We start from the raw sequence: 16,812 nt of genomic DNA on the forward strand, positions 1-16,812 counted from the left end.
CACGCCCAGAGAATTTGTTCTAGATCCGTCAAAGATGACAAACTACCTAATGACAGTGGAATGTATCCATTCAATCGATTATTTGAAAGACCTAGCGATTACCAAATCTTGCAAGTTTCCCATAACTTCAGGAATTGGACCCAAGAAAGAATTCCTAGAAAGCCATAGATATTTTAAGTTCCACAAGTGCACTAACTAATTCAGTGACCCATCGAGTTGGTTGCCCGAAAGATATGCATCCAGCGCATCTAATGATTCCCAGAAAAAATGTAACCATCGCCGTGCATTTCAATTGAGAAATGGAATGGAAAGCTTCATGTCTCTTTCAATTAAAGTTTCGCAAAACTGAAAGTTCGGCAAAATCCCAAGTCAACCCAACGTTTATCGCACTTCGCATAATCTCTTATCTCATCCTCATGATATGAAATTTAAAAAAGAAATGACATTATCTCATCATACATCATAATTCCATAAGTTTATAGACAAAATTGAAGCTTAAGATTTCAATGTAGGATGTGATTGTTATTATAAAGATTAAAGAAAGAGAATCAAGACTAAAAAGAATTTTTAAAGAGGAAATAATTAAAAAAAATACTTGAAATTATAAATATGTGATGTTCTTTAGTCCATTACATTAGATTGTGCTGAATAAAATAATAGTAGACTAACGATTCACTGTAGCTTCAATAAAATAAGACACTAACCCATAGAGTGCAAAAAGAATGGAAGAACATAATTGGCACTTTTAAACTAAAAATACAAAAGATAACTATATAGTATAATAGAAATAAAAAAAAACTAAGAATGAGTGCAATTAAGTCCTAAAAATTACAAAAAAAGTGCAATTAAGTCCTAAAAATACCGTTTGGCAGAATAGAAATGGTAAATGAGAAAAGAAGAGGAAAGAAGGGACAGACAGAATATGTTGGGCAAACTAATATGAACTTAATTCACATAATATGCACGCCCTACACAATTCTTCTTTGATATTAGTAAAACTTATTAAATGTTCAAAGGTCACTTTTACATTATGTACTAGAGATTACAAGCACAGCAAACAAACTTGCAATACATAACTCGCATGATATTGAGAACAACTACATTTAATTCACTATTTCCAGACAAGAAGCAACAATAATTTGCAGTACTAAAGAAGCTCAGTATTGCAACAAGGGATCTTAGGAAAACATAACCAGAATCCTGCTTATTATCGTTTTCATCACCTCATTCGGCCAATAGCCATTTAATGGATTGTGCATGCAGGGAAACAAAACGGAAAGCAAATGTTAATACATAATTACAATCACAACAAGCAAGATGAACAATAAGCAAAGAGCTATAGAGAAAGATTAAATGAAGTTACAAAAAGACCGTAATCTTTGCTCGATGGCATCGTCTCGCCACACCAATGCATACCACCATGATTGCTCGACGTCAATGAATCTTAGATTGACAGCATTTTTCTCAGTAAAGGGCAGTTTCAACAAGGATGGACATGAAGCTATATCCACTCTCTTTAGAGAAGGCCAAATCAATAAGTCATCCGGCGCAATGCTCCTTAATTTCGGAAGATCATGAAGTACTACCTTTTTAAGACTCGGAAGTGTTCTCAAGTCCAAGCAAGGATTCTCGTTTTCAAGGATGATCTCCTCAATTTCGTAGCACTCTTCGACACTCAAATGTTGTAGTTCGGATAGTTGTTCAATCAATCCATTTGAGAATATCTTCTTGAGTTTGGGGCAATTGTACAAGGTTAAATTAGTCATTTGACCTAAGCTTCCCACAGGCACGGGACCGTTCCAAATGCAATGCAAACTTGGGGCATTGTTTATAACCATTCTCTCTAGCCATTCGAATGCACGAGGTGGTGCTACAGTACCGTCGATAATGCATATGATATCCTTGCAACCCTCCACTGAACAAGCTCTGAGTTTACTCAAATTCTCAATCCCAAAATCTGATAAGCTCAATATATTATTATGATCAATCAGTTCAAATACTTCGGTTTCAGTGAGTACTTCTGAGATCATAGGATGTATGCCTTCATCGTTTGCGTACTTCAAGCACTTGCACAACTGATATTCAAAATAATCAAGAATATGATACTTAACCGAATTGCAAGTACCGACTGAAAACTGAAATGTGAAGCTTAGGTCCTTCCACAGCCGGCTTGATCTGACGAAGATTTCAAGGCACTCCACTTTAGGAAAGGAAAACGTCAGTGAAGTCAACCGTGTCAAGGTAGAAACCTCCTCCGTGATGGTCCTCATGACCTGATCAGACCACAAAGTGTTTGGGTCTACATCAATGATGAGTTCTTCTAATAATGAAATGCTTGAAATCACCTTGGAGACTGGGTTTCCGGCGCCACAATTTGACAATGACATGCGTAAACATCTCATATGCGTTAAACTTCCAAGTTGAATAGGTAAAGAGATGATTCCGGTGCGCCGTATGTCAAGCACCTCCAGATGCACCAGTGCCTCTAAGCTTGAAGGTAGTTGTATTAAACGCGTGCAGGAATTCAAGTAGAGTGCCCTAAGATCAGTCAAGCAAGACAAAGAAGGTGGAAGGGATGTTATGGCCGTACCGTGTAAGTCCAACACTCGTAGTCTTTGCATAGACAAGAAGAAGCTATCTGGGATCATCATTAAATTGTAATTTCTTTGCAAAAGTAAAGTCGAAAGATTTGTGCAATTTGGTGTTGCCGGTAGACTGCACAAGTCATTATCCATCAAAGAAATTCAACTTGCAGAGGCCCATTCTTCTTCCTTTGGCCCCTCCTTTAGCCCCTCGCATGTTCTTGCCAAGAACTTATGGTCTAAGACTCGAGATGAAATTTTAAGGGCCATATTACGAAGTACTTTGTTCATTCGGACATGTCTCTTCATCGCACTTTTTTCTAACAAAGATACATTAATCAGATCGTGCAATATGTTGTGCCCTCTATCGCGTGCATCTCGAAACTCGTCAATGGTATGGAGAAATCCCTCTGCCTTCCAACATTCCATCAGATAGTCCACAAATATGTCACAGTCTTCAGGAAACAATGCTCCATAAAGAAAGCAAACCTTTTTATCCTCCCCATCTAAATCCTCGTAACAGAACTTGAGGAATTCGAGCACTTCATCCATGCCCTGGATATTGATACTGGGCCATCTCTGCAAGCTCCTCAATCCATCTCTCCATAGGTGAATGTTGTCCTTCTTTCTAAAAACCCTGGCCACTTTATCGATTAACAATGGCAAACCAGCACACTCTCTAACCACGAGTTGTGCTATAGGTATGATGCTTGGATTTTTCATAGTTCGACCTACTTTTTCTTCGAACATTTTATATGCATCGGTATCGGATAAACGCTTCATATTGACAAGCTCGTCAGCATCCATGTCATAGCACAAATCACGGAATCTACTGGCAAATACCACCTTGCTGTCCTTGTCATTGTTGGGAATACCTATCTCATGTATATCAAAAGGATCCCAAACTTCATCAAGGAGAAGTAAGTACCTCAGGTCTGCCAACTCGTTTGATATAAGTTGAGCAGTCTCAACCGTGTTGACTCCGCCCTCCACTTTCAGCTTCAGACGCTGTGTGATTGCATCTTGCACCTTCTCAATGCTCCACGCCTTCGACACCGATACCCAAATGACAATATCAAACATTTTCTTAACCTCTTCACAATTATTCAAATTCTGCATCACCGTAGTTTTTCCAGTCCCCACCATTCCCCAGAGTCCGATCCTTTTGATATTTCTCTCCCTCAGATTACCCAAAATCTCCTCGACAGCCCAGTGTAGCGAAGGTTTATCCTCAGTGCTAGGAGCATCTATGACTCTCACGGGCTCCGGGGATCTTTCAGCTACCACCCCATTATCAAGCTTTCCTTTTTCTAGCAGGACTTGTAATTCCTCACGCTTCTTGGCCATATGCTTGCTGAGATTTGCACGCGACCAGAATCGAGCGTATCTCCAAGCATGCACGATCTCTTTCTTGTACTTGCTTTCCAATTTGAGTACTTCTTGTTCGGCCGCCTTGACCCTGTTAATCCAGCCTTCACATTCCTTGGTAGCCCTCTTCATCTTGTTTTTGTTTATTTCTGCCTCTACATCATCCCTTCTTGCATAAAGCATTTTTGCTTGCTCGTTCATCTTCTCAAAATTGACCTTGAAATCATCAGCGTAGTCAATTTTTTGACTGATGTAGCCAAAAATGCTACGTCCATCCTTGTAGGCTTCGACTGCTATGGCGGAAGCTGCTGCTTCAACCATGACTATCACAAGAACAAAATTATTTTGAAAAAGCACTCCAAGAAAATGCAGATTACTTGAGTAGAAAAGAGCAAGTCATCCATTTTAGTCATGAGATGTATACATAGACAAAAGGGAAAACAGAATTCGACTTTACATTTGTCGAGCGAACGTACAGGAAAATATCCTCAAAAAAAGAGGAATGAGAGTAACTTTTGCAATGATTCAGAGACTTCAACAGGGATGTCTCAACAACAAAAAACTCAAAACTTCTGCATTTGGCTCAATTACAGTCTTAGTGAATATGACCCATATGTTCAAACCTATGTTTTTAGGAAAGATCAGTACCTAAACTAGAACATGCTTATATGCTAATGTAATAAAAGCAAAAGGCAAGTCAAAGTAGTAAGAGAAGTCTCAGCAGCCACAACCTTGCAGCTCTTGGTTCAGCTCAAGTACACACTGAATCTGAATGCTACCTTTCCACAACAAAATGGGCACTTGAAAAGGCAGACCAAATGAAAAAAAGAGCTTTATCTTATAATCGGGTGCTTAAAGGAAGTTGCCGTCTTAGCCACACACAGGAAGAAATGTTAGGTTCTACATGGACATCCACAGAGTTCAATCCGAGAGACCCACTGATTCAGAAGAAGACCATTTTAGACCATCAGGAATTAGGAGATGGCAGCAGTGCAAGCTGCAAAAGTTGCATTTTTTGTGATCGCACCATACCATCGTTTCATCACATAGCAGAGGATCAATCTTGCAGTAGAGGTTGGATCCTTTTCAAGAACAGGCTTAGGAAACACAAAGGAAAGAAAGAATAGGAAAGGAAAAGATAAAAATACACTCCCACAAGCAGCATATATTAGAATTAGAGCGAGTGAAGAAGCATCTCGTGTACCTGATTCTGCAGAGATTGAGATTGGCAAGATGAGAATCACATCTTAGAAAAGTCAATTAACAGTTGAAGCTGCTCGACGGAGAGAGAGAGAGAGAGAGAGAGGGGTTGAATCAGTGGTGGTCCATTGACGTTGACTTGTCAGAAAGACCACATTGCACCTACACAATTGCATAAATTCCCTCATGCACCTTAGCAAATGATTTTAAATTTGGCAAGTTTTGGGACAATGCCTCCACGTGTCTAACTCTAATTAGGTATTTGAATACTGTCCATTTTCTTTCTCCTTGCTTCTTTAATTTTGTAAAGTTCAAATTAATAGGAGAAACTCTTCTTCTCTGCACAGTGAGAGAAAGTCAATAAAGCAATTCATGCCGAAAAACAAATGGGATGAAATAACTTTTTTTTTTTTTTCATTTTTGGCTAAAAAAAATAACAGATTATAAGGCTTAATTTGTTTCTCGAAACAATTGATGATTTGGAAAATACATTAAAATAATTATTTTTATCGTTTAAAGTAATTAATTAATGAAAAATGCTCTTATTATTGACAAAAATTGTCTTATTATTTTTGTAAGCGATGAAGATATTCTTTATTCATTAATTTTAGTAAAAAATACAAACGATCATTTTTTAATAATTTTTTTATCAAATCATTCATTTTTCACAAAATAAATACATCCTAAATTTATAAGTTTAAGTGGATGGTCAAATGTTGTTGGAATGGTCTTAAAGGGAGAGGGCAGGCAATATCTATTATTCCACCCAAAGATTCTTGGATACAATGGATACATGTATGCCCAATTCATAGGTATACTTAAATGAGATAGGCCCCATTTGGGTTCCACGTAATTTAATGGTGTATATTGATTGATTATTGAGGTGGTCACTACTTTCTCTTTTTTAAGAACTCAATCTTTCTAATTCATTATTGCGGCTCGCTATTCATAGTAGGTGTAAATTGTTTCAGAGTGGATAAGTTTCAAGTTTTGTTTTGTTAAAGCTGATTCTCAATTTTTGAGCTCAGCAACCAAACTGGTGGACCTTGGAATTGGCCTAGTACCAAATCGGCCGTTCTAGAGTAGACCCGGGATTCGGCCCCATTTTTTTCTATTTTATGTTTATTTATTTATTTGAGACCTTTAGACTATGAATGAACAAACTTTAAAAGAAAAACGTGGAGTGATCTGATTACGTAAATAATTGCCAAAAATTGACCTCTGCGGCTGGTCAAGGGTTTTTTTCCTTTACTTTTTTTATTTTCTTTCCTTGTCTTCTCTCTTTTTTTTTATCTCCATAAAAAAGAAGAAGAAGGCTAAAATTTAAAAAAGGGAAAATACCACAAAAAACTCAAAACTATGCCACTTGTGACAAATTTACTCTGAACTTTTTTTTGTGACACGAAAAATCCCAAATTATGCCGCTTGTGACACATTTACCTCACAATACTTTGGCCCGAGGACATTTTCGTCTTTTTCCTTTTTATGTTTTTTTTTCCTTTCTTCTCCGGCGGAGGGAAGCCGGCGAGGGCAGTCCTCGCCGGTGTTGGGGTTGGGTAACCTAACCTGGGCCCTCGCCCGCCCAGGCGAGGGCAGTTGGAGAGGGCGACTCTCGCTGGCGTCGGGCGAGAGCTGCCCTCGCCTGCCACCGGCAAGGGTCGCCCTCACCCGTCGCCGGCAAGGGTCGCCCTCGCTTGGGCGGGTGAGGGCTGCCCTTGCCGGCGTCGGGCAAGGTCACCCAACCCAACGCCAGCGAGGACCACCCTTGCCTGCTTCCCTCCGCCGGAGAAGAAAGGAAAAAAAACAGAAAAAACAAAAACGAAAATGCCTGGCATAGTTTGGAGTTTTTCGTGTCACAAAAAAAATCAAGGTAAATTTGTCACAAGTAATATAGTTTGAGATTTTTCGTGTCATTAAAAAAAATTCAGGGTAAATTTATCACAGGTAGCATAATTTGAGATTTTTGGTGGTATTTTCTTTTTAAAAAAAACAAGAAAACACAAAAAAAAAAAAAAAAACTAGGCGGGAGCCAGCCCTCCTCCGAGTCCTTGCTTTTGTTTTTTGAAATTTTGAAAATGAGCAATGCAACGGTAACGGCTCCGTCATTCTTTCCCCAGTAACGGTGCTTTCCTCACCAGAGAATAGAAAAAGTAAAAGTGGCACCCGCCAGCCATCATATTTGGTGATATTGACCACTTTCCTTCTTCTTTGGCGAGTGATCATGGGGAACGTCAGAAGCAAGCCGGGGACGATCGAGCAGTGGAGGCGCCATGGAAGCAGGACGAGAGCAAGTCTTCCGTCGCAGGCCCTCCATTCAGGTCCTGCTCTGGTTTCAGGTCCGTACTGTTCGAGCGTCCGATTCCGACATCTCTCGCACTTCCTTCATTTTCCTCCTCGAATTCGGTCATACATGTTTGGTTCTTGGCTGAAATTGTTCATGTGCTGTTTGACTCAGGTACACCGCAACCGGCAGAGGAACTTGAGATGTGTTCTGACGACATCGAACCCAGTCCACCGGGATATAGCAGAAGGGTCCTTATGCGCGGGGGTTTGGGATTGACGGAGCCTCCGGAGGTCACGCAATGGCGGAGTTTCGAAGAGATTTACTTGATGGAGAATCAGCTGACCGAGTTACCCCAGGATCCTCCTCCTTGTCCTGTACTCTTGGTCTTGTTTCTGAATAGAAATTACAAGCTCAGAACAATTAGTCCCTCTTTCTTTGATTACATGCCTGCTCTGGAAATCTTGAATTTATCCAGAACTCGGATCAAGTCCTTGCCAGAGTCTCTATTCAGGTTAAGCAGCCTCAAAAGACTATTCTTAAATCATTGTGAGCTATTGATGGTGTTACCTCCGAAAATTGGAGAACTTCAGCAGCTTGAGGTGCTTGATCTTGAAGGGACTGAGATCATGGATCTGCCAAAGGAGGTTGCGAAGCTAACAAAGCTCACTTGCTTAGAAGTATCTTTTTGTCCACGCGTCAATCGTGGCACCAAATCTGCGAAAGTAAATGCATTGATTCCTCAAGGCACTATTTCTGCGCTATCCCAATTAGAAGAGCTAAGTATTGATGTAAATCCTGAGGACGAGAGGTGGGAGAGTGTTGTGGAAGCTGTTGTTGACGATGTTTGTGGCTTGTTGAGGCTGGATACACTTAAACTGTACTTTCCTCAAGTGGGCTATCTGAGGAAATTCAAATGGTTTGGTACATCAAAGGTGTCTAGATCGTTGTCACATTTCAAATTCATTGTTGGCGATCACGGTGAACGCATCATGTCTCGTCTCCCGGTGGATCTTGAGTTTGAGTTAGAACACTGGGATAGATCCCTGAAATATGTAAACGGTGTGGGTGTGCCCAGAGATATCCAGAAGATGCTTCGGCATACTACTGCATTTTTCTTAGACCGCCATACAGATGTCACTAAGCTTTCTGATTTTGGGATTGAGAACATGGAGCAACTGAGATGCTGCATAATTGGGGAGTGTAATGAGATTCAGGTTATTATTGATGGAACTGACATGTACGATGAAGCTGATAGAAGTGAAATAGTCTTGGAAACATGGGAGAATGATGAGAGGCTTCTCGGATCACTTGAGTATCTCTATGTATATCATATGAAGAGTTTGAGGGGCATTTATGAGGGGCCAATGCATCAAGGATGCTTGTCTCATCTTAAATGCTTGGCCTTACTCACATGTCCTCGGTTGACTACTATATTCACACCTGGCCTACTGGAAAACCTTAATAGCTTAGAAGAGCTCAAAGTTGAAGGCTGCCCCCTTATCTTAAGTTTAGTGAGGTGTGAAGATGCTTGTATTTACGAGAATACTTACTTCGTCCCCAAGTTGAAAAAAATATCCTTATTCTCATTGCCTGAACTCATTAGCATTTCCAATGGCTTACGCATTGCACCAAACTTGGAACAATTGAGCATTATTGATTGTCCGAATCTCAAGAGTCCATCACCTAATGAAATCTGTTTCAATCATCCGACAGGAACTAAAGGTAAGGGTAAGAATCAGCGGAGAGCATTGTTCTGTTGAGATGATGCATGCCTTTTTCTTTCACTTTCATTTGATACATTTGATTGAACAAGTTAAAAGCTGCAGGCCCAGCCTTAATGAAGAGAAAATTGGAAAGTAAACACTTACCTGAAAGAAATCTGATCTTCTTTCAAATCGGATATCTGATCTCGCCCTTGAAATGTTTATGAATGAGGCAGTGACGGCTAACTGTACAAAATTCTGGCCATTCTAATGTTATCTTCAGAACTATGACTTCTTCTCAGACATATTATTTTCAGTGTACAAAACCAAATGTTGGCACAGCATTAGTGTGCACTGATTTGGATTGCTAGTCTATTTTTGCCGCCGTAAAGCATGTAGATTGACGTAACACTAGCTGGCTTAGTTACTTATTTTTAGCAGGAGAATTTCTTCATTAGAATGCTTAGGGAGTTATTATCGCTTTCAATTGTGATTAAATAATCAGAACTCCTGTTTCACGTTCTGTAGAAGTACTGTGCTATTTATCTGGCGATATGAAGATCTTACTTCTTAATATGCTGCTTGTGTTTGTTGGAGGGACATATGGGAAAAGGGAAAGCAACGTACATTTTATTAATTTTTGGTCTGGTGAAGGAATGAACGTGAAGTTAATGTTTGATTTGTGTGGCAAAGTCCAACCAAAGGCTTAAGGTATTAGGGGCGAGGGAGACTACATGTATACAAGGTTATTATCAAATTTTTCAAATTGTGTTACAGATTGCATTGTAATAATTGCGGATGCGGGCATATGAGCCTCTTGGAGGTGTAATCACCACAGTAGGGCCGATAGTGGCTGCTATTGGTGTGAATTTCATTCTTGCCGACTGCTATCAGCTGCTACTTAAAGTGATGGTTATTATAAGCTCCGTAAACAAGTGATGTTCCGTACTTTAATGTCCCCTCTCACGTGCAAACCCGAATAAAACCATATGATCAATGCACTTTAATAATAAGATAGATAAAATATCCCACTCGAAATGAAATATTTAATGGGGCATGAAAAATTGAAAGTTGGCTCTAGCACCAAACTAAAAGTCCAATCTGAAAGTTTAAGTTATTAAGTGGATGTAGACCATAGGACCATTACAAACCCCAAAAGAAGCAAAGTGGGGTATTTTACCATTACATGTAGCTTGTTATTGTGAATTTATAGTCTAATTCTGGTTTTGTGCTTTAGTGACTCATGCATTTGCCCCACTAACATTTGTCAAGTTGGAGTTTTTTGCTCTCTAAATGTGCTGTTATGCCTAGTTTATGTAACTCTTTTGTTGGATTTGCTGTGCAATTGCCGTTTCACACTTTATCGACTTATGCTGTAGCCCAATCAGAACTTGCCAAGTTACTCTCTGAGGCTCTCTTTGATTGCCAGCGTCCTTAGGAGCGCTCTTTGTTCCCAGAGTTTTATTTGGTAGTGTTGGTTTGTCAAGTGACTAACAGTTATTGTGGTTGTAGATCATTTAGTAATGGTGATGAGAGCAAAGTATCTCACAGGAAGACATGAGTTTGTGAAAAATCTAGACTAGATTGAGGATGTGATATCATAAGAAGTGAGTGTTCAGTGCCTCAGAGATTGAGAAAGTCGTATATCAGGTAGACGGGACATTTGTCATTCTGAGTTGCTTGAAGAAAGCTTTAGCGTTTCAATAAGCATTGAGTGAGGTTATGTGATGAACTGGAGCTGATAGTGGTGAAGCTCATTGAGGAGTTGATTGATTGCATTAAATTATTTAGTTATATCAAGAGATCTGGTAGATTCATTGCTGCTCATCTTTTTCCACCGCTTTGATTGCAAGTTGAGGTATGTTGTCAAAGTCATTTGTTGTAGAACACAGGTATTAACCTGGGTGGCTACATACTCTCCTCTATCCGGGATTGGATATCCTCTAGCCTGGACTGAATATTTCCTTGAATTGGAAAAGTAACATGTGCTGGGCCAACTGGCAGATGAGCTAATTCATCTTGGTGCTAGTTGTTCATCTAAGTGACCCAAATCGGCGGTTACTCATTTTGTCTAATATGCTGATTTTGTGTTTGAGCAGAACAAAGCATTCCAAGTGATGCAAGCAGAGAGCAGCCTGCTCCTCCTGGGGTTTCATTGACGACCAGTGGTAATGCAGACCCTTCAACTTCTATGGGGAGGACTGCCTTTCCTAATGTTTCGCAGAAACCCAGCAATCTCAAAGCCTTCACTCTTTCAGAACTCAAATCAGTCACTAAGAACTTCAGCCGCTCTGTCCTGATTGGAGAGGGTGGATTTGGGTCTGTTTATAGGGGTACAATCAAGATTACAGAAGATCCATCTAAAAAACTTGAAGTGGCCGTGAAGCAGCTGGGCCGGAAAGGAAACCAGGTAAAACTTTATCCTCCCTAATCATGTGTAATTTGTCTGTTTTTAAGATTATGCGTAATAGTGTATTTTCTGCTTGCTGTTTATCTGCAGGGACATAAAGAATGGGTGACGGAAGTTAGTGTTCTCGGTGTGGTGGAGCATCCAAATCTTGTAAAATTAGTTGGATACTGTGCCGAGGATGATGAAAGAGGAATTCAACGGCTTTTGGTATATGAGTATATGCCGAATGGAAGCGTTTATGCTCATTTATCATCTCGCTCCCAAACACCCCTTCCATGGGAAATGAGACTAAAAATAGCTCAAGATACTGCTCGTGGCCTGACATACTTACATGAGCAGATGGACTTCCAGGTTACTACCTTGATCCATTTTACGTTGACTCATAAATGACATCATTTGTTTCTCTTCATTCAAGTTCAGCCATCCCATTTCCATAGCACTTAGGCATCACTTGTCCAATAGAACTGGAATTTCCTTTCTCATCCTCTTCTTTTCAAGTTTCCGTTTTCATTTCTTTGCCTAGATATGGGAGTCAATGGGATGACTCTAAATGATTATGAGCAACTTCTACTTTTTCTGAAATCGTTTTCTTTAGTAAAGTGACATGGCAGCAACCTTTCTCGTTGGCCAGGATTACACATCTGAAAGTCCGGGCCTGCCTTCTTTCTTACCTTTTGGGTGATTTCTGATACAGATAATTTTTAGAGATTTCAAATCATCAAACATTTTGCTGGATGGGCAATGGAATGCCAAGTTGTCGGACTTTGGATTAGCAAGACTCGGACCTCAAGAGGGTTTCACTCATGTATCAACAGCGGTATGCTCATATAGATTTATCATTCTTTTATATATTGTCCATATGTTCCTACGTAAATTAAAGACATAATTCAGTGCTAAATAACTAAAGCTCTGTTCAGTAGCTTCTCCCATCATTTTTACCTTCTCATTGTTCTTTGTCTAATGTTCATTTTCATTATTATGAAGACAGTCTAGTCATAGAAAGAAAGGTCCATAGCTAATTGGGCATGTTTTTATGATGACTTTTGCATGAAGATTTTTGTTCTCTACGAACCATTTAGTAATCTAGGCTATTGTACTTTTTGTCTCTAGAAGCTCTAACGTTTCTGAAATAAAGTTGGGCAGCGTCAATTGTTAACAAAAAGCCACAACACAAATCCTGATGCATCAACGGCTAGCATTAATTGTTTGTTAAAGCTTTACAATGGTCTTTTTTTTTTTTTTGGTCGAAAAGCTTTACAGCAGTCTTTATCCATTACGTATATTCATAGAGATCAAAAGGTACGACTAGCACTCTGATGGACCATTTACTATGGCAGACAATTTAATAATACTCTACTTAGATCAATTCATCCCTTTTTAATTCCTTTGGCAGGCATGTTCTTGTTACTTTGACTTTTTAGTGATTGGGATGATGTACTTCATCCAGCAACTGCTAAAATGGGCTTGTGTGCTTCATTTACTTAAATCAGCTTTTTATGCATGTGACTTTCTATGAATGTGGAACCCAACTCAATTTTGAGAATGTTCCGAGTTTGGTACAACTCCATAGAAAACCCTGATATCCTTTTAATCTCTTTGCCATGCTTCATTGCTAGACTTATTAAAGCAAACATAGTGCCTGCATCCGTGAGAAGTTTGGTAAAACCTGAATGACATCGTGAAAGTGATTTCTACATACTGTATGCCTTGTGGGGCACTAAAATTTTTACACCTGCCCTCTCCCTTTGTTAGAAGCGAATCATGCTAAAAACATTAACGCTTGCACAAATTTGTTACACTTTTGATTAAGGTACAACTATGAATAAATTAAAGTACAACATAGTGTCACCCTCATGCAAGTCTTCCTTGAAATTTTTTGTGCAATGGACGATTCTAACTATATTTCTTGTATTGTTAATGATGGTTTTATACCAGGTTGTGGGAACCAGCGGATATGTTTCTCCTGAATACATGCAAACTGGCCATCTCACATCGAAGAATGATGTATGGAGCTATGGGGTTTTCCTCTATGAACTAATCACTGGGAGGCGTCCTTTAGATCGTAACCTCCCCAAGAGAGAACAGAAGCTTTTAGAATGGATGCAGCCATACCTATATGATTCAAAGAATTTTAAGTTGATAGTGGATCGCAGGCTTGAAGGGAAATACCAGGTCAAGTCTTTGTACAAGCTTGCAACGGTAGCCAACAAATGCTTGCTGAAAGACCCAAAGTCACGCCCTAAGATGAGTGAGGTGTTAGAGTTGGTGGACGAGATTGTGAGGGAATCAACCGGCATGGACTCATTGAATAGTTTTATGTCAGTAGAGACACAAGGGGATACTGAAACGACATTCTCCGTTTCTTGGACCCAGAGTCTTCCATCCTCGAGACGTGAAATGAGCTCTTCGGAGACAGAGACAGACTCGGAATGCAGTGCTCGATGAAGACGGTAAAAGGATCAACAACCAGAAACGTATGAAGGCTTCGGATATCAGTGTTTGTTTTCGAATGGGCACAAAGGAGGGAGAGATTTAGGGTAATTCTGAGTTCTTTCTTGGGTCCTAAGTTTTAAGACCGTATGCTGAGATTCGCCAAGATTATGATCGGATAGCCTCGGAGACGTTCGTAGGATACGACCGTTGGTTGTTTTTTCAGGTTAATTCAAATTCTCTCAAGGAAAAAGATAAAAAAAGAAGGTGTGGTTTTCTAAATTAGGAAACAAAATTACATCTGAGAAAGCAAAAATTAATTGGACACTAGGAGAGCACGTGCGAGAGGCACGTGATCATTCTAGTTAATACAGTTTGAAGGTGTCGGCACTAATGAAAATAACTGTAATTACTTTCATGTTATATAGTTTGGCAAAAAAAAAAAACTCTAATTTGTTGGCTATTTGGATAATGTCGTGATTAGTTTTGCAACCCCATGTAATTTTTTCCTTGATCCGAGGGTTATCTTTGAACTAATTTCTGCTGAGTCTTTTTACAAATTCTATTATTCTCGAGTTAAAAAATCAATTGACTGCAAGAACGCATCCAATTTACAAATTTCATGAAAAAGAAAGGGCTCATGCTATTTACATCCTTTAAAAAATTTTACATGAGCTATTGAGATTTGATTAGTTCAAAATAACCCTCATTGTGATCTCATTAATCTTAAAATCGATAAAAGAAGTGGATCAACTAATGTCATAGTTTTGAGCCACCTTGTTTAACTGTTATTCTTTTTATTTTTGTGTGTGTTTAAATTAGAGAAGTTTATAGATTTTTTGTTTTTGTTATACGAGAATCCTCCAAGAGTTGAGTATTGTATGATCATGATTTTAATTTAAAGGAATGTTGATAATTTTTACCTTGCGATGTCTATGGAACATTTATTTACAATCTCTCCCTAAAATACAATTGCTAATAACTCCACTTTCACATACAATTAATGGACAAAGTTGTGAATTCTTTCTGATTACAATTTAGATTTGAAATATTTTAACTGATAAAGATTACCTATAAGGTTCAAGCTCATAATAAAAATCATTTACAAAAATCAGTTTAAGCACATTAGTAAGTAAAAGAGAGAAGATGAAGTTTATCTAAAAACGAATGGAAAGTAACAAATGGTGGGTGGAATAAACCCACATTATTGTGATCATAATCAAGAGTGATGTAATTTCATAATAATGTAAAAACGTCACTAACAACAACTTTTACCCCTTTCACACGTGATTCCAATTAATTAATTACCTGGAAATTATTTTTGTCGACTCAATAAATCAAGACGTGTTATTAGACATCTAGAACATGAAAATAGCGTGGGCCAAAAAAAAAAATTCACTGAGCTTATTATTCTTGCTTTACGTGGATTACTTCATCACAAATGTTTCCCTATATAAAGAAGTATCTCCAATCATCTAATACACAAGAGTTGAGCATTGTATGATCAAGATTCCAATTTAAAGATATATCAATAAATTTTACGTTGCCATGTCTATGGAACATTTATTTACAGTCTCTCTCTAAAATACAATTGCTAATAACTCCACTTTCACATACAATTAATGGTTAAAGTTGTCAACTCTTTATGATTACAATTTAGATTTCAGATATTTTAATTGATAAAGACTACCAATAAGGTTCGAGCTCATAATAAAAAATCATCTATACTAAACATTTTAAGCACGCTAATAATTAGAAGAGAGAAGATGAAGTTTATCTAAAAACGAAAGGAAAGTAATAAAAGGTGGGTATAATAAATCCACATTATTGTGATCATAACCAAGAGTGACGTAGTATCATGATAATGCAAAAACGTCACTAATGACAACTTTTACCCCTTTCACTCGTGATTTTAATAGATTAATTACCTGGAGATTATTAGATATTTAGAGCGTGGAAATAGCGTGGGCCAAAAAAAAAAACACTGAGCATATCATTCTTGCTTTACGTGTATTCCTTCATCACAAATGTTTCCCAATATACAGAAGTATCTCCAATCATTGATAGCACTTGCCAAATTCGAGAAAAAGGAGTAATTCCTGAATTAATATCCAAGATAAGAAATGGGAAACATTTCCATTAGTGATATCGACAGCCATAATCAAATAATTCATGGCTCTTACAAGAATATACAAATGAATTACAATTTTGAATCTTACAAGATAAATGGTGCAGAAATTTGCCCAATTTTGTCGCATTGCTGATATCTTAAACATAGGTCCCAGCCGATGCCTTTTGAGAAAATCAATGCAATGCCGGTTGCTCATAATGATCTTCGCGGTATTTGTGCCGTTGAGATTTATTCTTCTAGATCGCGATCCCTTTGACCACTGAATTGCTCAAAATGTCTATATTTTCTCCACTTACTAAATTGCGCATTCAAAGAGGCAAACAAAGCCAGACAATTCAACTCCTAAACAGCAGTTGCTTCCCCAGCTGTTGGACAATGGTAAAAGAAAGAAAAGCAAAGGAGAAAATTAGACTAACTACAGGCAAACGTATTGTCCTGGAATTTCGAAATATGGCCTTCCTTACTGTCTGCCTAATCCACCAATAAGCATAAGTGGCAAACCGGCAGCCTGCCTGCGGTTCGAACTTCTCGATCCTCTTCATAAGAACCATACTTCCTGAATTTAGTGAGCAAGTAAAAGTATTGCAATCTGGATTCTGGACATGGAAGGCCTATGATGAGAGGAGTCAAAACTCATTATTTTGGCCACAAAAGAAGGATGACCTGGTACATGAATGGAAAGTTGAGGAGCTTCCTGTAAAATG

The 16,812-nt window shown here is 38.6% G+C and overlaps 3 protein-coding genes across 4 annotated transcripts; 1 reads left to right on the plus strand and 2 right to left on the minus strand.

Annotated features, from left to right (window-relative positions):
- Positions 1 to 1,150: 1,150 nt before the first annotated feature.
- LOC130136892 (disease resistance protein RPS2-like) lies at positions 1,151 to 2,735 on the minus strand. The gene has a single exon (XM_056307462.1). The coding sequence runs from the start codon at positions 2,733 to 2,735 to the stop codon at positions 1,350 to 1,352; it is 1,386 nt and encodes a 461-aa protein (XP_056163437.1). The 3' UTR covers positions 1,151 to 1,349.
- Positions 2,019 to 5,281, minus strand: LOC130136891 (probable disease resistance protein At1g15890). Of its 2 annotated transcripts, none has more exons than XM_056307460.1 (2): positions 5,155 to 5,281; positions 2,019 to 4,273 (listed from the first exon to the last, which is right to left on the minus strand). In XM_056307460.1, the coding sequence occupies exon 2, from the start codon at positions 4,269 to 4,271 to the stop codon at positions 2,745 to 2,747; it is 1,527 nt and encodes a 508-aa protein (XP_056163435.1). In that variant the 5' UTR covers positions 4,272 to 4,273; positions 5,155 to 5,281; the 3' UTR covers positions 2,019 to 2,744. The 2 variants fall into 2 exon arrangements, with proteins under 2 accessions (XP_056163435.1, XP_056163436.1); XM_056307461.1 differs by having other exon boundaries at positions 2,019 to 4,166; positions 5,155 to 5,192.
- Positions 5,282 to 7,343: 2,062 nt separating this feature from the next.
- Positions 7,344 to 14,208, plus strand: LOC115662500 (uncharacterized). Its single transcript, XM_056307459.1, has 6 exons — positions 7,344 to 7,486; positions 7,606 to 9,156; positions 11,237 to 11,547; positions 11,638 to 11,898; positions 12,242 to 12,364; positions 13,483 to 14,208. Exons 1-6 carry the CDS (start codon positions 7,372 to 7,374, stop codon positions 13,990 to 13,992), a joined length of 2,871 nt encoding a protein of 956 aa, XP_056163434.1. The 5' UTR covers positions 7,344 to 7,371; the 3' UTR covers positions 13,993 to 14,208.
- Positions 14,209 to 16,812: the final 2,604 nt, after the last annotated feature.

Source organism: Syzygium oleosum, unplaced genomic scaffold (genome assembly GCF_021117445.2).
Source record: "Syzygium oleosum isolate NSW1041296 unplaced genomic scaffold, Sole_v2.1 Sole_v2.53, whole genome shotgun sequence".
NCBI lineage: Eukaryota > Viridiplantae > Streptophyta > Magnoliopsida > Myrtales > Myrtaceae > Syzygium > Syzygium oleosum.